This window comes from Athene noctua, chromosome 7, assembly GCF_965140245.1.
Source record: "Athene noctua chromosome 7, bAthNoc1.hap1.1, whole genome shotgun sequence".
Classification (NCBI taxonomy): domain Eukaryota; kingdom Metazoa; phylum Chordata; class Aves; order Strigiformes; family Strigidae; genus Athene; species Athene noctua.
The window spans coordinates 20,230,296-20,256,314 of record NC_134043.1 but is presented as its reverse complement, the minus strand read 5'-3'; the positions used below and the strand labels follow the sequence as shown (position 1 = coordinate 20,256,314).

Here is a 26,019-nt window from a genome sequence, read left to right as displayed (position 1 = left end):
CAGTATATATCCCTTTAGATATCCATTATTTTTTTTAATTCTCAGCAACATTAAAATGGAGATAGATGTAAATATTTTGTTATATAATTATATAATAAGTACCTTTAATTTGCATAAAATTGTTATTTTTAAAGAGCATGCATTCAGATATAGAAAGCAGTTGGCTGACAACCTCATTTTCAAAGGTATAGAATCCTATGCAGAGTTGTTGGGTTTTGTTTTGTTTTTTGTTTTCCTGTGTGTTAAAATTATCACATGTAAAAGAAAAAAGATGCACTTGCTCTTCTGTGTTTCTTAACATGTTGACAAATAGTATGTTTCACTTTGAATATACTGGGTTTGCTCTTACAAACCAAACTATTGTAGACATAAGGAAGGAAAAAGCAACACTGGGAATTTAACAGTTCAGCCTTCTTTACTGGAAGTTTGTTATTCTTTCATAAAAATTTTGCTATAGAGATTAAAATATATGGCAATTTTAAGGAACTAAAACTCATAAAAGAAATCGCCATAGAGAAGTGTTATTCTACATCATTTTTAAATAATTAGACTTCTGTCTTATTGAAATATATGTTCTTTGGATTTAGAGAGAGATAAAAATATGAATATTAGCATGATTAGGAAATTACATTGTGTCATGGTGAGATTGATTGATAGGTAGTTGAATGAAAGTGAACTAAAAGGCTTGTAAAAATAAATGTGTATCGTCCTGCTGCTTAGAAAAACGTTGTTGTGTTTACCTGAGTCACAGGAGAGTTATGCAGGTGAGAAGAGGCATCTTTCCTCTCTGTGTTTGGTTTGTGCATGTCACCAATTTTTCTGTGAAATCAGTCATAAATGACCGAATAAATTCACAGTGAAACAGAGAGCACTTTAATAATTTCATTATTTCACTCTTGTTTTAACGTCATATTTACACCAGAAACAAACAAGTGAGTAAATGGAAACCCATCAAAATTAAATATGTACTGAAAGGTCACACTGGCCTTGAATGTTAGCTGTCTGGTAAGGACCTGTATTTATTTAAGGGTTTCGGGGTTTTTTAACCAGCTAAGCCAAAGCAATGCATATCTCAGAGAAAATTATCTAAGAGATAATTTAAAGGTTATAGTTAGAAAAATGCCTTTCTATTATTCTTAAACTATTTTATTGATTTTTTTTTTTCTCTCCCCCCTCCCCCTCCTTTTTTTTCTTTTTTTTTTTTTTTCATTTATTATCTGTCCCCTAAAGGCCTCCTACACATTGAAGTCCACAGTGGAACTCACTAGTGGGGATGAAGCAGAGAAACCACTGCAGGATTCCCTATTTCAAAGCTGAACCAATATTCACCATTGACACATTCATTCATCTGTGCAGGGTCATTGGAAATCCTCTTTCTCTAGTTTTTCCTTCCCTTCAGGGAGCAATGCTTAAAAGAGCAAACCCCTGGTGTGAAGAGATAGAAGAATTCTCAGCGTGGCCAGTGGTGCCAGGAATCGAATTAAAGTTGTCCATTTGCAGATGACTGTATACTCAGCTCCCAGCATATTCAGCTATGGGGCTTGCTGCTGAAATTTTATTTGAAATGCTGTTGGTGGCACTTAGATGTATTTAAAAAAAACATTGGGAAAAAAGTAATTTCTCAAAAATAAGAAAAAAATGCTGAATTTCAAAATACATGTGGTTCCTGCTCTTTCTTTTAGGTCTGGAGGTTGTTAAGGATCATGTGCCAGAGAGGTAAATAATTACAGAATTTACTTCTTTGGGTAATTTAACACTTGTCAACAATAGCAGAGTAAGTGACATCTCTATTTTGGCATAAATCAGATTTTGACATTACTAAACCTACAATTTTTTTTTTTTCTTTGCACACATTATCTCTTCCATGCGAAAGGCACTGGGAAGACACAGGCTGCCATGAAATCTGAAATGTCTGTAGTCAACACGAGAGCGCCTCTTTATTTCAGTTTCATTTCCTGTTAATAGAGATGAACTTGGTGAACACATTGGGGCATGTTTAGCAATTGTCAAACAGAGATTCTGTAAAAGGAGTTCTGAGAATTTAAAGAAGTCTCTGTCAGTTTGGAGTATGAAAGGATAAGCATAGTTAATCATTTGGTCACCTGCCCAAATTCCCATCCCGGCAACACAATCATACTCCTCCCACATGTGGGTGGTGAAGGGGTTGATGTGGTATAACCGAATTTTTGGTGACTGCTAGGAGGTTTAATTTCTGTCACTAATTTCAAAGACATTTCAGAGAAAGGGTATTTCTGTGAGTAACGGTGACATGATCTGCTGCCAACATAAATTGCAGTCTCTTCAAGGAGCATTGGAAAAGGGAAGTGGGAGAAAGAGTTGGAGCCTACAAATTATACCACTACCTAATTATGCTGTTTTATTCATATGACTGGTGAGATATCCACATGCATGTTAGCAACACAGAGGCCTAAATTACAGGCATTAATAACAACTTGAGGAAGGGAGCGGGGGAACCGTTCAAACAATTTAAATTCTCTGTCATAGTAATGTGTGGCTTTAGAGCTGTCCCAGAAATATAGATTAAATTTTCTTTTTCAACTAAATCACACAGGTGGTATCTTTATGCAGTGCATATAAAAGTAAGCTCATTGTTCATCCTGTAACCAGCACTTCTATACCCAAGTATGTGAGGTGTTATAAAGAGGTAACATTACAGTAAGATATTTTAAACTAGTTGAATGACCTTACACAAGGGGAAGAATTTTTCCAAGATGGGCAGATCAGTAATGAGGGTGAGGTGTGTCCTAAAATGGCCCAGAGCTCATTCTAGCTTATCAACTACTGCTACAATTCCTAATTTGTGGGGCACTAGAGCTTTTTCTGGGCAGTCTATCATTTAAAGTGCTGTGAGAGACAGTTTAATCATTTTAAGAGTATGCTGTGTAACTGATCTTGGAAGTGCCCAGTACTCGCCAGAGATTTATTGAAAAAACATTTGTAGCATGACTGTCTGTCCTTCTAAAATAGTCAAAATATTTAAAAAAGCAGTCATGCTCAGCAGCAGTTTTCATTGATGCATTTAGGGCATTCCTCCTCTTTAGCAATTCAGGACCTTTTTAAGAAATGTCATTTCTGATTATTCTTAATACAGAATGGCCCATCAAAGCTACCTTGGTGCAACCTTACCTCTTAAATATCAGCCCATGCCCTCCAACCATTTGTTACCGAGTACCTTTTCGTTCAGTCATGGCAAACTCTGTTTGATACATAGAATGAACAAGAAATGGATACAGCCCAAGGCGTTTCTCATTAAAACAAATATAGGATATTTATTTAAAATGTTTTGGATGTATTCTTGAGAATGTGGCACAAGATCTTCAAATCATGATGTGTCTAAACAATTATGTGCCTAAAGAAAACAATGTGAATTTTTTTAAAAAAAAGAATAAAAATACAAACAACTAACAAAAATTTTAAGTAAGGCCATAGACAAAAGTTAAGCCTTCCTCAACCTTAGAATACACTTAGCAAGTACTTGAGAATAAAGTTCTGCCCCACCTTCCTGTCTTTTCTGAAGTTCTCATAAATGTGATTCCCTTCTTCCTACTGTCTACTTTACTCTTTATTCTCAATACTAGATATCTTTTCAGAATAGCTAACCCCATATACTGGTGTACTGGGTTAGGTATTCACCTGCCACTCAGTGATTGAGTTGACATAGGAATTTCACAAGCCATTGGAGGTGAGCATGTTGAAGGACTGTGCTGTATCTGCAGAGTTAAATTCCTAAAGTGGGTGGCAATCAGACAACCTAGCCCTCAGTACTTGAAGAAACCAGAAACATGCTTCATAGGTGGTAGGAACAGGATGCTGCTTTGTTAACTTCAAAACCCTTTGCTGTCCTATTTTCTGACCACCCTTTAGCACTGCTGCTCTTGGTTAGGTGTAGCTTTAAGTTTGAGAGAAAGGATGGTGTAGAAATGCATGTAAAGAACTGGGGAAGGGGAGAAGGAGATTATATATGTTGCGTACAGGAGGAAAGATGCATCTGAAAAATCTGTGTCTGTTGCAGTAGGACTCCTGGCTTGCTGCCAGTGAATAAACTGCTAACGTTTATTGAGTGTGAAAAGCAATTAACTGAATGGTTTTTACCTTTTTATGAATAAAACTATGTCTTCTCTGGGCAAAAATAATCGTGCAGTACACTGCAGTGCAGCAGGATGGTTACTAAAAAAAAAAAAAAAAAAAAGAGTCACTTAAAATTTCTCAAAAGGACATATATTTGTGATTGCAGTTGATATAGTCTGTATTGGGATAGTCCAAAATATGTTCCTTCTGGTTGTGTACTTTTTCTGTCTGCTAGATTCCAGACTAGACACTGTGCCAATGCTGGAGACAAACATCATCCCTGCTCTGGGAAGGAAAATAAATATATGTGTACAGTTACACATACACATAGGTGTAGAGAAAGAGATTCTCTGAATGAAAGCTTTATATCATGTCTCTTTAAAAATCCATAGAAAATACAAAACAGAATCAAAATTGTAATAGTGAGGAACATATTTCCCATCTCATGCTTCAGGGCATAAGCTAATCTGCTGCTGAGATCAGGCAGGAACCCTTCTTCAACCCTGTGTTGTTTTTCATTACACAACTGGCTGTTTGCATTATGTTTTTTATTAGAACTTGATCGTTTAATGACAAAGATACAGAGTTATGCTAAAATAAATAGAAAGCTCTATCGTGGAAAAGCAGAAAATAGACTCTATGAAAAATAAAGTAAAAGTCAAGGACTGCTAGATTCTACTATGCTTACCCCAATCCCTCCAAAGCCAGTGGATGTTTTCCTCACTCACACATGCGTTTTCTTTATTAACCCCCATCCCCCAGATGAACCACAACTGTATTATATAGGACCTGGTGTTGTTCCTTTTACCTCCTTCATTTATAAGGAGATATTTCCATAGGAAGTTTCAGTCTTGTGTACTAGACTGCTCTGCTTTTAAAGAAAGACCTAATAGACTAGCCTGTGTGTTTAAGCCAATCTTAAGTGCAAGGAATATTGGAATATTTGTTGTCATAATACAAAGGATTCCACTTCTGTTGGACAAATGTTCTCATCTACTGCAACTCATCTATTATGTAGCTTTTGTAAATGTGTTCTAATAGAACAGTAACCTTGGGAGTCTGCAGAGGTGGTTTGTGTGCAGTCGTTCCAACAAGTGGTTGCTTCTGTTTGGAACAGTTAAGTTTGTTTTGGGGGACTTTGTTTTTTTAAAAAAGCCAACAAACAAACTGTAGAACACCAAGTGAAACAATTTTATATAGTATTTCATCCAAGCCATGCTCTACTCTGCAAAAAAAGTCTAAATAAAATTGCCATAAACAAGAGAACAGAGAAATCTGAGGTGTTCTGTACTCAGAGGCACCCTATGGGTTGTTTATGGTACCTTTTACTGAAGGGCAAACTGTGATTGATGCTGGGTCCTGACTGAGAGATGTTGGACCGTAATATTGGAAATTCACTGATGGAGAATAACATCAATGCTGCTGTAGAAGATGCAATAGATTTCACGTGGACTCCAGTTTCTGCTATTTATACTGCCTCTCAGTGGAGTTGTCCTGAGATGATCCACTCCAGGGCTCACCTTAGATTTTGGTAACAGCAAACATTACAACTAGAGCTGTCTCCTCCTGCTTGGCCATGCCCCTGTGGAGAGTCGTTACCCTCTGACACCACGGAGGCGCTGGCTGATGGCAGCACCTTAACTTCAACATGGGTCTTAAGGTTCTTCTTGCTGTCCTTTTGTTAGGATCCTATCGCTCCTTCTCACCAATTCAGTGTTTTAGGGCAAATTCTGCCTTGAGTTTAACCTGCCCCTGTAACTTCACCTCTTTCTTTGACTTCCTACACTTGGGCAATTTCTTCTGCTAGTCCATGCTCCTGTATGTGACACTCCATGCCAGAGTAGCAGCCTGTGAGTAGTGTAAAATTTGGTAGGTCCTAGTTCTTCAATAGAAAGCCCCCCAAGAGTCTATCATAAGGAAGACTTTTGTGATCAGGCTAAGCAGGCCTAGAGACACCAGAAGGAAGAGGCTCAATTTCTACTGAAAGTCAGGTGTTGTTTGAGGTCAGCATCTTAGGTGAGCAAACTGGTGTTTTCTAGGCTTGTTAAAATGCTGATGAATCTGAGGTGGAAAAGTGATTTTTTTTTTTTTTAATTTTTTTTTTTTAATTTCTTTTTTGGTGGTAGTGCTAGGATACAGAAGGAATGCACCAAAGGTTCCCCCTGCTTTAATTTTACATTAGCAGTAAGAAAGGACGGTAACCATAGTTTTATAATGATGCCTAAGATACCTCCTGTGGATGATACATTTCTGTCAACCTCAGTTTTAAACTACTAAAAATATCATAATGTATGATATTGAAGGACTTATTGATGAGCAATTGATGTTTCACAGTATCTGCGCTTAGTAAAACCAAAACATTACAAAATTCACATTATGTATCTTAGAGCATCGGGTTGTCACTCATAAATGATGTGAAGTTTATTGCATTACAGAATTGCGTCAGAAGTACAAGAGGAGGCAGTCCAAAGCAGCTATGGAGTCTCTGTTTCTTTATTTCATGTTTTTTTATGTTATGTTATTGTACAGAGAGCTAAGTGTGTGACTTGAAGGTGCAGAGTTTGGAATTGTGTGATAGGGTAAGCAGGAACACTAAAAATGTTGGATCTGAGCACAAATTCCTTTCAGATTTAAGAAACTGGAAGATATTTTGATCTGAAAATTACAAGAACCCACCTGGGAATGAGTTCTGGGTGCGGGGTTGGGGTTTTGGGTGTTTTTTTTTTTCCTTTTTCCACTTTGTAGTGCAAAGAAGTGCATACCACAAAATCAAATTAAGCTGGCGTTAATTTGGTAGTCTCAGTTCTCATAGTCCTATTGATTCAGAAAGCCGCAAACAGATATGGAGGCTTACAGACTGCATTTAGGATTACTGAAGTTTGGGGGCTAGCGTATACCAAAGATGTAATGAGAACACTCATTCAGTAAAGGAACTCTTCTTGACATCTTAACATGGAATTCTGATATAAAAATCTCGGTTCAAGAAAATTAGTTGTCTTCATTTTGTGGTGGTTTCACTACTGATTACTCAACTTTATGTGCTTCTTTCCAAAGTCTTGGCCACCAACACAACTCTTCTCCAGCAGAATCTCTAGTAAACAAAACACAATTTGTATCCCTATGTATTTATCCTAGTGGGAGACAAAAAAGTAGTCTTGGTCATTTCTTATTGATAACTTTAAATATTATGTCAGAGTTAAATCAATCTGGTGAGAGAACAGTGGCTGTTCCTCAAGATTCACTCTGGATATTTAATTAGCTAGAGCTTATACATGCAATTTATTTTCTTTTTTTGCCTCTTTCAGCATTTGTTAGGTAGTAGTATTGATATAACTAGTGCAGTGAGGTGTACGTCTAGTTAAATTGAACTTTCTATTGATGAAAACTTCTTGCTGATGGCTGTGTTTTATGAATAATATATGTCACAATGTTACATTTTCAGAGTTGTGGTGTTCTTTACCTTAGGAACTTGGGGGTTTTGGTACTAAGTAGGTACTACGAGTTTATGGTATGTGAAACGTGTAGGAAAAACAGCATTACTTGTATATGGGTGTGTATGCATAAATAATACATGTATATTTTACATCCATAATTTTATTTTGAAACCAACCAATTTGCTCTATTTTTTCTCAAGCATTTTCAGCTGTTACTGTGGAAGGAGAACTGACAAGTGTTTCTTCAAGTATCTCTTTTTATTGGCCATTTTTGTTCATTATCATTCAGCTGATGACAACAACATTTAGTATTTGTATATTAATGACTGGAAATTGTTAAGTGATGGAAGAGCAGTCAAACAAAGCTAGGTGGAATTAACTTTATGCACGCTTGGTAGATGATACCCGACTTACAGTACTCTCTGCGTTCCCCAAATACTCTGATTAAGTACCATTTACATAGCTAATCCAGTCTCGCACAGTCTTTTAAGCAGCTTTAAAATTTTCTCTGGAAATATTATTGAACCCCAAGTATTTTCAAATATATGGGGGGGGGGGCGGGGGGAGTCTATATTGCAGTAAATCTATCATCACAGCTACCAATTCCTTGAGCTTAATTATGACACTACTAAATGTGAAAATCTATTCAGCGCTAGGAACACTTTTCACATTACATTCACGCTAAAGATTGGCTGTTAAGAGCTCATTACTGGTAGTTTTCTAAAGAGCGGTTTATTAAACACTGTTACCTAATAAGCATCTTTGGTGGTGCAAATTGCTGAAAACAGTAATGAGTCTGATTAGACTTCATTTCAATTACGACAGCTTGTCTAGGAAAAAAAAATACCTCCTTGATGCTTTGGAATCTGGCTAGAAGGCATTAGATGGTTTAAAAGGAAAATGCCACCTCTGTGTTTCCTTTCCACAGTTCGTAGTGAATAGAGAGCTGTCCAAGTAGCCGTCCGATTTAACACATTGGAAAACTAGATGGGCAGCATTGGAAGCACAATCCTGTTTGCTTAAAAATTCTATAAAGGCTCTTCGGTTAATATAGCTAAATAGAGTCATATTTTAGGTTTCTTCTCTTCCCTTGTGTAACAATATAAAGCCATCAGAAGAGAGAAAATGAAAATGATCCATTTCTACCTGCTTTGCAGAGGTTATGCATTCCTCTGATTAGTGTAATGCACCTTTCAATTGTTATCTGTAAATCTTTTACTTGCAATCACAAAACTCTTACAGCTTTCTCAATACCTCATAATTCAACCTGGTTTTTTTAAACTTCTAAAAAAATTTTCCAAAGCATAAGCTAAGCTTAATAAATTTCTACCACTGGTATCAAATACTCCAGTGAATATTTGCTAGTTTATGAACTTCATTTTTGATGCTGAGTGTGTTTAACTGTATTAATGTCAAGCTTTCTTTCAAGTCATTCCTGTATGTTACACATTCTGGATGAAAAGAGAAGTGTTAATGGAAAAAAGAATTTAAGCTGATAGATGATGAATATTTAGTAAAATCCTAATGTTCCTGTTGATAATGTTTAGCATTTTTAATACTAAATTCATGTGGATGTACTTTTATATTGTTATTCAATACAAAATTGGATGGAGAGTTTTATAACTAAAACCTTGTCATAAATTATGTCTAGAGAAATTAAAGAAGCGGGACACACATGAAAGATACAGTGCTGCTGAAGGCAGTATGTTTGACTGGGGTTTCAGAATGTGGCTGAAATCAGACTTCAGTCCGTTTACAGCAAATTTTAGGAAAGTTCAGGATCGATAAAGTTTGAAAGCCACGTTATTAGACATAGCAAATAAATCATAAACTGAGCTAGTGCAGCAAATATCAGAATTCTCTGTGTAGATTTTAATGAAATATTTTCTGTTACGAGTTTTTACTAAACATGTGGCACAAACACCAAATGCTGGTGAACAAAGTATCTTTTGTGTAATTAACTGCTGAATAATTGTTGCCTAAAAAGAAAATCATAAGGTAAAAAGTGGGGCACATTTATCGCTTTCACAATAAATTGTAGACTTCAGTGGTTCTTGTGACTTCAAACCACAGAAGTGACAGGAGAATGAAGCCCATGAACCTCTGGGTCTAGGCATCTTGCATTGACACCAAAACCCCTTTTTTGGCTCTTTCTGTGACAATACCTTTCTACCTTGTCTTTGAAATTCATACATTTAGCTGTGGTATCTGTGTATATTTTGTGAGAGAAAGGACGTTATTTCATCAGTGTGCATCATCAAACATCAAGTAAAATAGTGCTTTTTTTTTTTGTTTTTTAGAACATCATACAAACACAAGTGCTATTATTCAGCTATACAAATGTGTGCCTGTAGTGTTCTTTGAGATGCTAATCAGTGGAGCTTGACTTCTGTACCCTGAAGCAAATTTTAAAACTATTTCATCATTAGGTGGCTACGTATATAATAACACTATGGACAAAATTACAGGAAAAATAACATAGTTTATTGTTATTTAAGCTATCAACAGTGCTCAACTAGTTATTGATATGATCATCACATGGTTTAGATTTTTGTTGTCTCTTGAAGGCTGGTTGCAGAAAAGGCTGGATTTGTGTGATAGCTGCAAAGGAATGTGACATTTTATCAGCTGGACTCTATAATTTCTTTCTGGTTTTAAAGCCAGCGCATTATTCTTTTCTGCCTCTTGAAATGCCTGTGCACCCTCTCAATGACATACTGTGTGTTTCAGGACACGGCTTAACTTTTCCTGTTGAAGGATGAACTTTGCTCTTTTTGAGAAAGGAGACCCATCATATAACATCAGGAGTTAAGGTTCTTTTCCTGCAAAAATGTCAGCATGCACAGAGTTAAACCTCTCTGGTGCCTGTATGTGTATAAAATATATAAATGTATATACATGTATCTAGAGAGAGATTTCTATATTTGTCTGTAGAAAATTCCCTGTTCCTCCTCCCCCTGCCCCTGGATAATTTGTCAAGCTAACTGAACAATTCATATAGTTCCTTTCAAACACGCAGGAAACAATACAGTTAGTCCCAAACCAAAAGCATGCAAAAAAATTGGCTATATTCCATTTTTCAGTAGTTAATTTGGATGCATTTTATTGAATAAGCAAGAAAAAAATCTTTGGAATTTGTAGAATACAATAATTGAAAGGTTTAAGTGGGGAAAAGATTTAGCTCAGCTTAGTGTTTCTAGGATGTCAGTTCTTTGGTTATGCTTCTGCTTTTAATCTTGTTTCTGTGCTTTGGGGGGAGCAGGAAGGAAAGGAAGGGTCAGCTGCTCGCGCAGCCAAGCCTGGGAAGGAGCCATGCTGGAGCTCTGTTTTCCCTAAGAGCATGATTAGTACAGTTCCAATGACTTAGCTAAGGTGTTCCCTACCATGGGGAGAAAATCTCCAGTTCCCTGTGATAACATCATCCCTTCTTACAACGTCATCTCTCGTGTTGTAATACAGACGTTGGTGAGGTTTGGGTTTGTTTTTTTTTTTTTAATGGAGAGACCAATTAAGTATTCGGATTGGTAATACAATCCTTTTACGTGGGATATTCTCTTTGGAAAGACAGTGTATACCAGCGCTAGCTGCTCTGATGCTTATAGTAGAGAGAAATGTGTGTGGTGTGTGTCTGTTACGATGGGAAAAAGGGAGAGAGTGGATGAGCTCTGCTAAGAGCTCCCTGCTCTTAATCCTGGGCCACGTCAGGAGCATTCTAAAGCAGTTTATCTTCATATGTCGTCTTGTATATAAGAAACAACACTAAACCCACCAAAACTCATTTCATATGTAGCTTTTTCTACAGCCTTCAGATCAAAGTTATTTTCTTCAGGCTGGACTAAATTATACGCAGGTCCCAGGAGTGAAGGACACTGAATTAATGCACTATGTCACCCAGTCCTGGCTATAGAATATTTTTATCGAAGTGTGAGACACAACATCTCTTTACTATTTCATTAAAAATTAATGTGCAGATTGCCAAAAAGCAAAATGCATAAATAACATAAACAAATTTTGTAAAAGCTTTGTATGCTGTGGAGTCATTTTAAGAAGGATTTTTTTGTGAGTATCAAATTACTTCTATATACACGTTTAGTCAGTATTTGTTCTCATTTAGCTAATTAGCAGATATATGCTAATCTCAGTAAAGCAACTGTTTATACCTTTCCTATGCTGGTAGGTTTTGGAATAAGTGCTTTAAAAGGAAAGCAGTAATCCTGGTTACAAGCTGGAGCATTGTGTTATTGGCCCATATAAATTTGCTTTTTCACTCTTGTTAGTTGACTGTAATGGGTCAAACCTGACTACAGTTATTTCTTTGCCTTCATATTTGTAAGGCAAATAGGGCTGGTTAGATAAATCTCAGGAATTAACCTTCTCTTGCTATACATAAAGCTATGAAATACATATATACATGTATTTTTTCTAAAGTATGATGACTGAAAAATATATAAAAAATATAAGGTAGTGGAATTTATACAGAGTGCTGCTGCTTTTAATTGGGGGGAAATATATTTTAAATAACTCTTGCTATGTAACTTGATCTTGTGTTTCAAAGCAAGATTATTTTCTAACATTGTGGAACAGCATGATATAAAAAATAATTTAACATCACTTAAATCTCTATTTATTGTGCACTCACTTTGTTCAAATAAAGTATGTCCCTTTATGGCAGTTTTAACCCCATTTATCCTCATGCACAAGTGCTCACCTGTTATTTACTCACATAAGAGGAGGTCGATACTGCAGAACAAGGGGAGTGCTCTGTTGTGACATAAAACATACATATTCATTAGCTCTGTCCCTATGGACACGTGTGGTATGGCCTGATGATCTTCATTTGGCAAAAGGAAGTGAGTTTAAGAAGGAAATTGTCTTAATGGATTTAAGATACCCAAAAAAAAGGTTTTTAAAATTATTTATTTACCGTGAAGATCCAAAGTAATAATTCTAAGTGTGAACAAAAAATATTTCTGTAAATGGAAACAATTTACTCTATCATGATTAGCAACAGAAATGGGGAAAAAAAAACCAGAATACAATATTTGAAAATTACAATTTTCAGATACTATTTTTTTCCTGGAAGAGTTTAGATCAGGATCTGAATGTTCTGTATGAGACTCCCTGGTGCTGCAAATTCATTCCTTTTGCCTCTCACTTACTTGCTAAAAAACAAGTTCAGGTTTCTGTGTTTCACCTGCTGTATTTGATTACATGAGAAACACAATAAAGCACTGAGTGTATTTTATCTGCTCTGCTTTTAAGGATTTGTGTTATGCTCTTTCAGGGTTAATGTGCCTCAAACTCCACTTCTGGAAGGGGAATGGAGGAAAAGGCTACTTCTGCTATTTTGTTGCTTAAAAAGAGAGTATGCATTTTGCTGCACTTCTAAAAGCCTCAGTTGGATTTATTGGAGACTTGAAGTGAGCACTTCAGTGGGAGCACAGTCACACTCCAGGTCTAAACTGTATTGCATTTGCAAATATGCATAAATACTTGTGCCAAGCGGCCAAACTCCATATTCTTCTATGACTATATTTTACCATGTGAATATTGTAATTCTCAGAATCACTACAGTTATCCTGCAGTAGTTATGTTGATTCTCATGTTTATATAGGCATAAATTGGAGATTTTGTGGTATATTAAATCTTTTTAAAATACATTATAGCCATAAGCGTGTGCTCAGTGGCTTACAAAAAGTGATATTTTTTTTAAGTTATGCTTACTTTTGTTTACAATTACTGTTCTTCTGAGTATTCTGTCAGAAGTTGTTATGCTCTTATTTGTATGGCATTGACAAAATATGCTACATCCTTTACAGGCATGGTACTCTTTGGAGGTACTTGACAGAAACAGCTCAAAAATATAAAGCCCAGGAAGAGGAAGCATCATAATAGGTTAAAAGAAAACTCATTCCAATCATTGTCTTTGTTTAGTGTGTTTTCTAGTTGGTTTAAAAAAGTGTTGTGAGCAGATGAGTACAGTGAGAGCAGACTGATATAGTAAAATATTTTAAAGATAAACTAATCACAAATATGACATTCTCTGTATAGAATGGGTCTGACATATGCAGGCATAAATGGTCTTACTTATGGTACATAATGATAGTACATCAATCTGATCACACCGCAAGGGTGAAGCCCTGGACTGAGAATGTTTTTGTGCGTAAGGACTGCTGCTGCAGATAAACTAATACCTCCGAGGTGGGCACCATCCTGGGAGGTCCCATGGAGTGCCTAAGTAACAGCTACAGTCCCTGTCATCCCCATCTGTGGGCTGCTGCTTAGTTGGCTTACGAATCCAACCTGCTTCTGCTGGCAAAATAGGATAGTGTCATTTCTGGACCTAGTTTGCCTTTGCTTGCTTGACTGTTATTTCTTTTTATTTCTGTTTCCTAAGGCCTTTGAAGCTGATGGATATGCTAAAGGCCGTTTATCCAGAAATGTCTTTGTGGCTGTCAAAGGCGATGCTTTATGTAAATGGAAAGGAGGGGGTTTGGAGTGAGAGAAGTCATTTGCTGTAAACTATTGCAATTTGCTGTTGTGAGGTGTGAAAGTGTGATTTTAAGGGAATAATCATTTGACAGTATTTAAATTAGATAATTGGGATGTATTAGTTTGTGATTCCATGTCTGGAATTTAATTTTTAACCAGTCCAGGGTCTCCTAAAATATTTTGCATTTTTCTTACTGCTTTTATCTTTAAATGCTGTTGACATATATGTGATGCTCAATATTACTCGTGATTTAAGTGTTCTGTTTTAAAGATTGAAATGTTTTCACTATCCCAGCTAGATAGGAATCATATTGTAAATACCCTGCCAACAGCTTGATCCCACTGATGTGTGTGGCATGCTATATATAATAAGAGGAAGAACAGACCCCCACCAAGAAAATGCTGAGAGCACTTTCCAGGCCTGTTTTCATGAGTTTGTGGCTGCCACATACTGAAAAAAGATTCCAAAGTTGGGCCCATGCAGCTGGGCAGCTCAGTCGGAGGCTCATCCTCCCACTGAATCCTTTGACGTCAAAGGAGTTCCTCATGGACTGGAGCAGAGGTCTTCACTGAGTAATTAGAAAATAAATGTGGGAATCATTTTCCTTCCTTTTTTTTTTTTTTTTTTTTTCCCCTGCAAAACATAATTAGCTCAATCCACTCTTCAAAATCCCTCCTGTTTCCAATTAAGAGAGATCAGTTGCACTATCTTCAAACAGCTGAAATTATGCTTATTAATAAAAAATGGAGTGTAAAAGAAATGTTTTATCTTGAATTAATTTTTATTATTATGGGACATATGACAGTATACAGTCTGACAAAATATTACCAGATTTAGTACAAACCTAGGGAGTTGTATGTCCTACATCTTGAACAGTGGTTATGGCATGACTCATTTATTCAGCTCTGTCCCATGCTTAAGAAGGATTTTAAAATGTGGATTTAGGGCCTGATCCTCAAGGTACTAACACCTTCAGCTCTCACTGAAGTATGAAGTTTGAGAGTCCTGGCACATTCCCAGTGAAGTACCTATTTAAGTTGATATCTGTTGTGTCATGTCCACAAGAAGCAATCCCATGGCTAAAATCATTATGGTCTCTTGTGCAAATACTCAGTGTCTTGGTTGGAGACAGGGCTGAGAGTAGCAGTTCAGTCGGTAGAGAGTTTTTGGAGTATTTGGCTAAATGTGTAAGCAATACAAAGTGATGAAGTTCACATCCACTTTCAAGACTAGAGGAATGAAGGTTGGAACTGAGCTGTGGTTTTGGAGTTGTTTCCTACCTTGCAACAGTGTGCTCTTACAAGTCTGTTATTGACAGTTATCAGAAGCATCTCATTTACTTGTTCACCCTTTGTACAGTCTACCCCTTTTCAACAGCGCTTTAAGTAGTTGCTCAGATCATATTTAACTGCATGCCTAAAGTTAACCTGCTTGAGCTACTGATGTTTATGAAGGAACCTGCAGACCTGTTCTAGGTAGGACCTAAGGCACTGCAGGGATGAACAGGGCAGGAATAGAGAGACCACAACAAAAGAAGAATTATTTTCTTTTGCCTCAGGTATCTTGAGGGAACAGTTGGAAGTCCTGCATCCAAAATGAAACTTTGGTAGCTGGTTGGGAAGGTTGGTGTGCTGCCCTGTTTGTAGTTCCTTGTGCACAGTAGCTCCGTGTCATTTAGGTTTTGTTCCCCACCATCTCTGGAAGCGCAGTGCAATCTCTGCTGGTATCTTTAGGAAACCACAATTGCATATGATTTAATTTTAGCTTGATTATTTTATTAGAGATGTGAACAGATGAGAGGTTTACTAAAGACCTAGTGTCCTCTGTCTAAAGCACATTGTTGCTAACCAAGTTGGTTACTTGGAAGGTAACAGTCGTTGTTTGGACTTGTCTGTAGGACACTGTAAATCCTCTGTTGTGTTTCCACCCAGCTAGTATTTCTGGACTTTTTCATGCCTGTTTTCAACGAAAACTTTTCTACTTAAATTGAAAGAAAGGGCTACTAGCTATTTTTGTTTATCTTCCGTAACAGATATAATCGTGTAAGGGACTGAGCAGCTTTGACTTGATAGTGAGGGCAGCAGAGGAGGGTTCTTTGTATGCACAAACTCATTTGAGCTCCCAGCAGAATCGGGCCCCGATGGACATCCAGCATATGTAGAATGCTTATTGTTTCTTTTTGCCTTCAGATTACCATGTTATTTTTTCCTAACTTTGGCATTCTTTGTTTTTTTTGTTTTGTGTAATTCTAAATCTGGATATCTGCCATGTGGAATTTATTGTATGTGAAAGTGATGAAGTATTATGTATTAGATTTCACATTTTCAGGCTAAGTGCACAAAATTAGAAGGGAAAAAATGGTCAAACACTTGGTTCAAAGTAATTGAATAATGAAATTGTTGACTATAATTACTTTAAATGTAATTCAGATAGATCCAACTGGAAGAATTATGGAGGAGGGATGTATAGCAGGGCTGTCAGGACAAGGAAAAATAGATACTGCTAAAATAGCCTACACTGCCTCTCCTATATAATGTATTAAATTTATCTTAAAGGCAATTCTCTGATAAGTACATACCTGTACTTAAAGAACAGAATCCTTTCCTTTTGCCTTTTACAGCCCATACCAGCACAGTTTACACAGTTCAAAAATGTCGATAGCCCACAGGATTCCAAAGTTAGCAAAGATTTTTCTGAAAAATACATTCAATCTTTCATTGCTTCTGGATTTTTAGTAAGTTATTAAGGAAATACACTATCTGCAGGACTGTGGTTTATGTGAGAGCTTAAATTACACACACACCAAAAAAAGCAACCTCTAAATATGCCCTTATTTACCTGATTTTAGATGTTTATACCAGCATTTGGATTCCTAACAAAAGAAATGTAGGAAGGTGTATCAGTTCAAGCGAAAAGCAACTAATAAAATACAATTCAAAATATAGAGGGGAGTAAGTGGCTGCAAACATTAAGCAATCAAGGGGGAAAAAAAAAGTATTTGCATAATTAAAATAAACTACAGCATTTTTTTCCCTCCCAAATCAGACATTTGACTTTTGTCAAACAATTATTGAACTATTAATAAATGGAGTCAAACCTAGCAAAAGTTTGCTGGTTTTTTCGATTAATATCAAATTGAGGAAATGACTCTTTGTGCCTCCCAGTCCAGACTATTCCAGTGGACTCCATGTAAATACAGATTTCTTCACTGCTTACTAATGCAAAAAATATGCTTATGGTTAACTATTAACCTATGCTTCCAAATAACACTAATGATTGCAGTGTGCTGGAATAAATGCTCATGTTTCATGGGATGAGAACAGTCCTCTCTTAAGCTTACCTAATCAAAGCCCAATCCTGCCTTTACAGCCTTTGTTAAATTCATTGGTATTTAATATGCATCAATAAATAAACTTTCAATTATTGTGCAGTGAGCATATCCAAAGATAGCACGACAATGTGAAACTACTGGTCTATCTAGCAATTATTCCAAATAAAGAATGCTGATGATGTGATTTTCCCCCCTCCTCTTATAACAGATAATTCAGATTTTCTGACATTCTTTTGCAGCCTCATAATAAGGAAAATAAATTAATCTAGACAAACAGAATGCAAAGAATTGAATTTTTACACTTTCTAAATGTATCTCCCCACTGTGAGTAGAAATAGGATTACTTTATTTTAAAAACATGTGATCCATTCTAAATGAAAAAGACTAATTGATGAAATTATTAAAGTATTTGTGAAAGGTATTTTGAAAAGCTTGCTATGTGGGTAGTGTATGATATATGTTGTTGTGCTTTGAGTTAGTGCATTGTTTTATCTCTTTAAATTGAATAGTCTTATTTTTACAAGCCATTAAAGACAATGTGCCAAAAGCATATTCATTAACTACAGTACAAGTACCAGCCCAGACAGATTCTCTGCTCCATCCGTGCCTATTTTACCTTCTTCAAAAGTTTCACTGCTGCTTTAGTGCATTCTTTGCGAAGAGTCTTTCTCATGGCATCCGTTCATTAGTATCTAATGAAACATCAATCTACTCAAGTTCTTCTGCATCTCTGCAACAGAAGCTTTCAGTGTTTTGTTAACCTTATAAGCCAAATATAGCAGAATGTGGATGGCTTTTGTTTGTTTTGTTTGGCTTTTTTTTTTTTTTTAAATAGGGGTAATAAACTCGTATGTCTGTTAGGCAGTTCTATGTTACAATAATATTAATATTATTTCCTTTAAAAAAAGCCTGAAGTAAATCTCATGACGCTAGAAGAATTTTAGATACTGATCAGTTGCAATTGGCTCTTGGTGATTTGCTCTTCAGATTTCCAGCTGATATTAACAAAGTGTGATTTCTGAAAAGCTTCTGATAGTTTCTCATTAAAATTACATTTTTTTTTAATATGAGCTTGATTTCTATAATTTCACCCAATTTCATGATATTTTTACTCCCTCTGAAAGGCAGTGGTTGAAACATCAGAAACAATTAGCAAAAAAAGATTATATTATCATTAAATGAAAGAAATAAATCTGCCAAAAACTGAGTCTCAAAGCTGCATTTGTCAAAAGCACTTATCTGAATTAATTTTTATAGGATAACTGTATAATTGTTAACAGACATTTTTCTCAAGTTGTCAAAGTGTTTGAAAAATGAGAGAGAAAGAGAACACTCAGGAAAAAAATCCACAAGTAATCAATGGCATGCTCACATGGACTGAGATTTGCAGTACTTGTACTAATAAAATATAAGGCTCAATTAGAGGTACTTTGCAGTTTTCAGGTTAAATTTAAATGATTTGGTGATTTGCAAATACATGAATCCAAAAATAAAAATGAAGAATCCAAATGCAAATGAGTGCAACTGCAATAAAATATAATTGCAAATGAATCTGTTGCTTTATTCATTTATTGTGTAATTACTGCAATCCTTCCCACCTTGTTTTCAGTATTTCTTAATCATTAAGTCGGAAGCATGACAGCAGTGCCAGCCCTGGCATGATTCTCTTTGACTAAAACCTTGTAAATTAACACAATTAGCACAGCATCATCCTGCTAATTAACTTCCAGTGTCTGGTGCAGTGGTTTTGCAAACAAGGAAGAGGGAGTCAGAAGGGAATAAACATGCCATTCTGTTACCAAACTGTGTGCTGTGTTAGGTTTAGCTCAGCGAGGCTAAGCTGGCCATGTCAGATGCCAGAGTCAGGCAATGAAGAGCTAAAGGGGTTGGGGAGAAAAACAGGAGGGGGTAGAAGCTGTCAAAATAGACTGCAGTAATTCAGAAGGGAGCTAGTGCCACAGATGCTTCATTTCGACTAGGCCGCCTCCTTATCAGGGAATCTGTGCCAGAGGGCACAAGACTGTTTGCAAAAATCACTTTTGGTAATACGAGAGAGATTAAGGAGGTCTATTTGATACAGCTGTACAAAAATCAGCAATGTGTCTACTATGCATAGGTACGAGTTGGAGTGGGTTATCTTAACGCTTGTAAATTGCTCTTCCTGCACGTGGCGAATTAGAAGGAGGGGGGATAATTCACATCGCATTATTTACAAGATTAATTGCTTTAAAATGTCATTTACATTTGTCTTTTTTTTTTTTTTTCTTTTTTCTTGATGGGATTTTTTTTTTATAGCCAGCTGTGGAAGTCACAGAACTTTTAGGGACTTGGCTTCATTTCTTTTTCCTTTTATTCTTTTTTTTTCTGTCTTTTTTTTTTTTTTAAACCCTCTTTCTTTGTACCCTGGAGGCTGTGAGGGGGGGGGGGGGGAGAGAGAGCAAGCAAGGAGACCGACAGACAAGTCATGCTTGTTTTTTTTTTCCAGAGCCTCAACAACAGAACTGAGAGGCAGAAAGGAGCCAGTTGTAATTCATACCGAGTTGTAGGCTTTGTGTGATGAAAGCGACGGAGCGCTGCCTGGGAGATTGCTTTGCTGCACTCCACGAAGCAGATTTGAAACTGTCGTGGACCACTTTAGATGAGAGTTGGATTATGGAATGACCTGCTATGTCTGTGTCATATTGTTCTGCGCAGGGTGCATTATACTGTGCTAACTAGGTGTTCAGTACCAAATAAGAGAGGTATCCTAGATGTGATCTGTCATCTGTGTCTCATATTTTTATATTGGTTAAAATATAAAACTGAAACAGTGATGAAAGAGGACAGAGCAGTTGGATGCCTTGTATGTTAACAATAAATCTGCACTCAGAATATTTAAAATGTATTGAGTCTTATTTAATTAATTTGAGAAATCTGGCATTACCTATATTTTTTTAAACCAACAAATAACCCCCTACTGAATCGGCAGAAGATGTGGCTCCCTGTGTATGTGCCTACAGTAAACCAAGTAGTTTATACTGCTTCATAAGGGCATTGCATTTTCTTTCCTTAAAGATTTGTGGTGTTAAGTACAGTGTTTCAGAGGGATGAAGAAGTTCACAGACAGTACATTTGAGAACTCATTTAAAAGCATCTGGAAAAGGCCAAGCTCACTGTTAACTTTGTTTTTTCCTACCGCCCTAGGCTTGAAGATGCAGTGGACGCCGGAGCATGCCCAGTGGCCAGAACAGCACTTTGATATCACTTCAACCACCCGGTCCCCTGCCCACAAGGTGGAAGCCTACCGGGGGCACCTGCAGCGTACGTACCAGTATGCCTGGGCCAACGACGACATCTCAGCTCTGACCGCCTCCAATCTTCTGAAAAAGTATGCAGAAAAGTACTCCGGTATTTTGGAAGGCCCAGCCGAGCGGCCCATTCTAAGCAATTACTCTGAAGCTCCCTCGGGGCTGGTGAACGGTCGGAAGAATGAAAGTGAGCCCTGGCAGCCATCGCTGAACTCAGAGAGCGTGTATCCCATGAACTGTGTCCCAGACGTTATCACCGCCAGCAAAGCTGGGGTAAGTGCAGCCCTCCCTCCCGCAGATGTCTCGGCCAGCATCGGGAGCTCTCCTGGGGTGGCCAGTAACCTGGCTGAACCCAGTTACTCCAGCAGCACCTGCGGAAGTCACACCGTTCCTAGTCTTCATTCAGGGCTCCCATCTCAGGAATATGCCGCAGGATACAATGGCTCGTACTTGCATACCAGTTACAGCAGCCAGCCAGCACCTGCACTTCCATCCCCTCATCCATCCCCTCTGCATAGCTCGGGACTTTTACAGCCACCACCACCGCCACCACCACCAGCCCTCGTCCCTGGCTACAACGGGACCTCTAACCTCTCCAGTTACAGCTACCCTTCTGCCAGCTATCCTCCTCAAACTGCCGTTGGCCCTGGGTACAGCCCTGGGGGTGCCCCACCACCCTCAGCGTACCTGCCTTCAGGAATCCCTGCTCCGACCCCTCTGCCCCCGACCACCGTCCCCAGCTACTCCTACCAGGGCCACGGTCTGACGCCCATCGCACCGTCTGCCCTGACAAACAGTTCAGCTAGCTCTCTCAAAAGGAAAGCTTTCTACATGGCAGGGCAAGGAGAAATGGACTCCAGTTATGGAAATTACAGCTATGGCCAACAGAGATCTACACAGAGTCCCATGTATCGAATGCCCGACAACAGCATTTCAAATGCAAACAGGGGGAATGGTTTTGACAGAAGTGCTGAAACATCATCCTTAGCATTTAAGCCAACAAAGCAGCTAATGTCCTCTGAACAGCAAAGGAAATTCAGCAGCCAGTCCAGTAGGGCTCTAACACCCCCATCCTATAGTACTGCTAAAAACTCACTGGGTTCGAGATCAAGTGACTCATTTGGGAAGTATACCTCCCCAGTAATGAATGAGCACGGTGACGAGCACAGGCAGCTCCTCCCTCACCCAATGCAAGGCCCGGGACTTCGTGCAGCTACCTCATCCAACCACTCTGTGGACGAGCAACTGAAGAATACTGACACACACCTCATTGACCTTGTTACCAACGAGATTATCAACCAAGGACCTCCTGTGGACTGGAGCGACATTGCTGGCCTAGATCTAGTAAAGGCCGTCATTAAGGAGGAGGTTTTATGGCCAGTATTGAGGTCAGATGCATTCAATGGACTGACTGCTCTACCTCGGAGCATCCTTTTATTTGGACCTCGGGGAACAGGCAAAACATTAATGGGCAGATGTATAGCTAGTCAGCTGGGGGCCACGTTTTTCAAAATCACTGGCTCTGGCCTTGTCACAAAGTGGTTAGGGGAAGGAGAAAAAATTGTCCATGCCTCCTTCCTTGTGGCAAGGTGTCGCCAACCCTCGGTGATTTTTGTTAGTGACATTGATATGCTCCTTTCCTCCCAAGTGAGCGAAGAACACAGTCCAGTAAGTCGGATGAGAACCGAGTTCCTTATGCAGCTGGACACTGTACTGACTTCTGCTGAGGACCAAATAGTAGTAATTTGCGCCACGAGTAAACCGGAAGAAATTGATGAATCTCTTCGAAGGTACTTCATGAAACGACTTTTAATCCCACTTCCTGACAGCACAGCGAGACACCAGATAATAGTACAACTGCTCTCACAGCACAATTACTGTCTCAATGACAAGGAGGTTGCACTGCTTGTCCAGCGCACAGAAGGCTTTTCTGGACTAGATGTGGCTCACTTGTGTCAGGAAGCCGTGGTGGGCCCACTCCACGCCATGCCAGCCACAGACCTTTCAGCCATTATGCCCAGCCAGTTGAGGCCAGTTACATATCAAGACTTTGAAAATGCTTTCTGCAAGATACAGCCTAGCATATCTCAAAAAGAGCTCGATACATATGTTGAATGGAACAAAATGTTTGGTTGCAGTCAGTGATACTACTTTAAAAAAAAAGTAATGAATGTTGGCACACACAGAACCTGCTACATAGGGTAGAGAACCCTTTTCAGTAGTGTTAAAATTGCAAAGGGTACTGGGAAGACTCCAATTTACCTTGCCTCTAAAGAGCCAGGGTAGACTTGAAGGAAAAGTGCATCAAACAAGAGCTGCTGATCTGAAAAAGCCACACATGACAGAAAGCGTATGTTGATGCTCAGTTCTGTTCAAGCTAGACAATACTCACCAAGGAGCAAGGTGCAAGTGGGTTGATTTCAGAAGGACATGAACCCTGTGTGTTGATTCCATTCTGCTGTTCTTGAGATTTAGTTGCTGTCAAGTGCCTGAAGTGGTGCTTTATTTTTTGTTTGCCTCACAATTACATTGGTGGCATGTGCTAATATAAAGAGCTTTAACTTCAAACATTATTGGACTAAAGAGATGAACGGTTGTGTTGCGACAGAGAACCAGATTTTTGCTATTCTAAGAGCAACAGTATTCCTCAATCCTGTCTGTTCTGCGGTGTTAAACTAAGAACAGGTAAAACAGGGTAATGGTAATCTGGACCTTAATTTCTGCAGTTCATTTCTTTTAATGTTCTGTCTGCAAAAACTCAGGAAAGTGATTGTGATTTGTACAGTACCTCAAAGGAATGTGTTGAAAGCACTATGTACTGCTGAGAGTTATAGGCTAGGCTTCAATGTTACTTTATATTAAATATGTATGTTTACCTCAACAATTGGAAAATGGCAAGGAAAATTACTTTGAATGTATCCAGGAAAAACTAAAGTGTGATATGACTGAAGCTTTACAGATTTTAAAATTAGAAACAGGAGGATTTCCCAGTGTTCAGAAATGGTTCTTTTGCCAATTTGTCAGATCAAACCAGAGCAGATAATGACTTTTCTTGTTGGTAAACTGTAAGAGTTTTCAGCATATTTCTCCTTGATAATTACGTGATACAGTCTTTAGAAGGTGCATAGATGAAAAAAGAGCCACTTAATCGGTTTACGTTAGCTTCCGAAACAGTCAAACGTAAGATTTGGTAGGACTCCGAGAGGCAAGTTACCTTAAGCTGTGACTGCTGGCCTTTGTTGTGCAGCTCTAGTCGTAGTTTTGAGGTTATTTTGGTGAAGCTGTAGGGAGTGGGATCAGTGTAGGTCGATGGCAGAGCTATGGGTTGCAGAGCTGTTTATAGCAATGCAGTGGACTGTGACCAAACAAACAGTACAAATAACAAAGCAAAACTGAACCCTAAAAATACATTTATTACCCTTCCCAAACTGTAAAGTTGAGTTTTTGTTGTGTACGTATGGCTCCATTGTCCTTAATGCAATCTTCATTTAGCATCCATTAGAAATCTTCCAGGCTGGAGTGTGCCCACCATTATTTCTACCTCAGTTTTGTTACGTTTCTCTTGGAAAGCAAAGTAAGAAATAGGGCAAAAAACAACACCAACACAAAAGTCAGATTACATTAGGAATGTGAACCTGCTAAACAAGTTTGAGAGCGCTGCTGTTTTTTCCCCTGAAGTCAAGTTTTTCTCTTATGTTAGTTCTCTTTTACCCCTCCTTTTTCCTCTCCCAAATATACATATTCTGGTGTCTTCCTTCTGGAAAGACTAGCTGGCATGTGTGGCATTTTGCTCAGTTCTCCCCCCCCCCCCCCCCCCCCCCCTTTCTTTTTATCCTTTAATGCTTTCTGTGCAACTCTTCTGGTGACAGCTGACTGATGTTGGGTAATGTCTCTGAGCAGGAGCAGTGCATGTTGCAGCTGCCCAAAGCCTCTGCTATCACATGAACAAAACAGCCTTGCTTTTTTGAATGTATTTTTTGTTTGTTTACTTTAAAGAGACAGTAACAAAACTGTTACAAAGCACTGGCATTTAATGTTTCTGTTAAGTAATGTACATTCAAAACCATTAAATAAATGCACTGAAAAGCCCCAAGAAGAAAGATACTAATCTGTTACTAGGTCATGTTTGTCTTCTCAAAAATTGTACAAACCTTGTCCGTTTTGTTAAATCAATGGAGACATTTAGCATTCAGAAAGCTAATGAGGGATTTTGTGGTATTGCTGAAATTTATGACTCGATTATTACTTTCCTTTATTTTTCTTTTAAGATATATATATATTTAGATAGAACGTGCTAAAAACAGAGCAAATAAACCAAAATCTAATTTAAGATGGATTCCTGGCAAACATTTTGTCTATCTAAAACTTTATGTTTTAAGCCTAAAAGTACCATTTTAAAAACAGTGCCTTTCATTAAGGATATATAAAATAAGACTTAAGTACATCACCTGCTTTTCTTAATTTTTTCTTTTTCTTATCAACAACAATTACAGTTTATGGTCCTTGTTATGACCCAGTCTTTCTGCTTCCCTAAACCTCCACAGGCTGCTTCTACACCCCAGTCATTCCACCATCCTCATATTTGGGAGATCCTGATGTCCCCATTAGCTGTAGGTTCACGCTGATCACACTGGCAAGTACGCTATTGCAGATCGCTGACCCAATTTCTGTCTTAGACATTGCCTTTCATATCTGCAATTGAGCTGTGCTCATTTGAAAGGCTCAAGCAAGTTTGATAAACCAACTCTTGTTAACTGTTTTTCCTATGCATATTCCTAACAGATTTTTTTGCAGCTGGTAAAATGAAAGCAACCCACTAGAGTGGTTTTTGCCCTCTTTTTATCCAGTAGCAAAACCAAAAGCAAACAAAATTGTAGGTGGTCCCTTTGGCTTCCAGCTTTAAATCATTCTCTTTAAAAAGTCACTCTGGGAAATGGATTTTTCAAATGTTAACCAAAGTGAGAAGCAGGCAGAAACTGAGATGGTGTGAAAATGCAGGTTCCACACGTGCGCACACACACACGCTCATTCTCTCCTGGGCTCGATTCAGCTTCCAGACAGCAGAAGCGGAAAACTTCACTCCTATCGCAGCAGCTATAAGGAGATGAAAACAGAGCCAGATTGTTACCCAAATTTTTTGTTACCAGCAGCTGTCCTTTGCATTGCTCTGGGAGGGTGCCTGTTGAATTTGGTGAGAACTTGGCCAGGTAGTGTTAACAGAAGGCACCTCAGCCCTTCTCCAAGTGGTTTCTGGCCACTCCTTTGATGGAATTTCCCCAGTTTGGTGGGGCCGAGCTGGCTGAACCCCCTGCCATTTCCTGACCATATTGCTTTTCGTATTGCTTTCCTCCCTCCTCCCACATTCAGCCCATGTTTTCTCCCTAG

At 38.2% G+C, this 26,019-nt stretch overlaps 1 protein-coding gene across 1 annotated transcript in view; it reads left to right on the top strand.

The window, feature by feature from the left end:
- The window catches only part of FIGN (fidgetin, microtubule severing factor), a 97,495-nt gene extending 74,263 nt beyond the window's left edge, over positions 1-23,232 (top strand). The window contains exon 2 of the mRNA XM_074910694.1: positions 20,531-23,232. Coding sequence (XP_074766795.1) covers positions 20,539-22,779 — 2,241 coding nt within the window. The 5' untranslated portion in view covers positions 20,531-20,538 and the 3' untranslated portion in view covers positions 22,780-23,232. The remainder of the gene's footprint in view (positions 1-20,530) is intronic.
- The last annotated feature ends 2,787 nt before the right edge of the window (positions 23,233-26,019 follow it).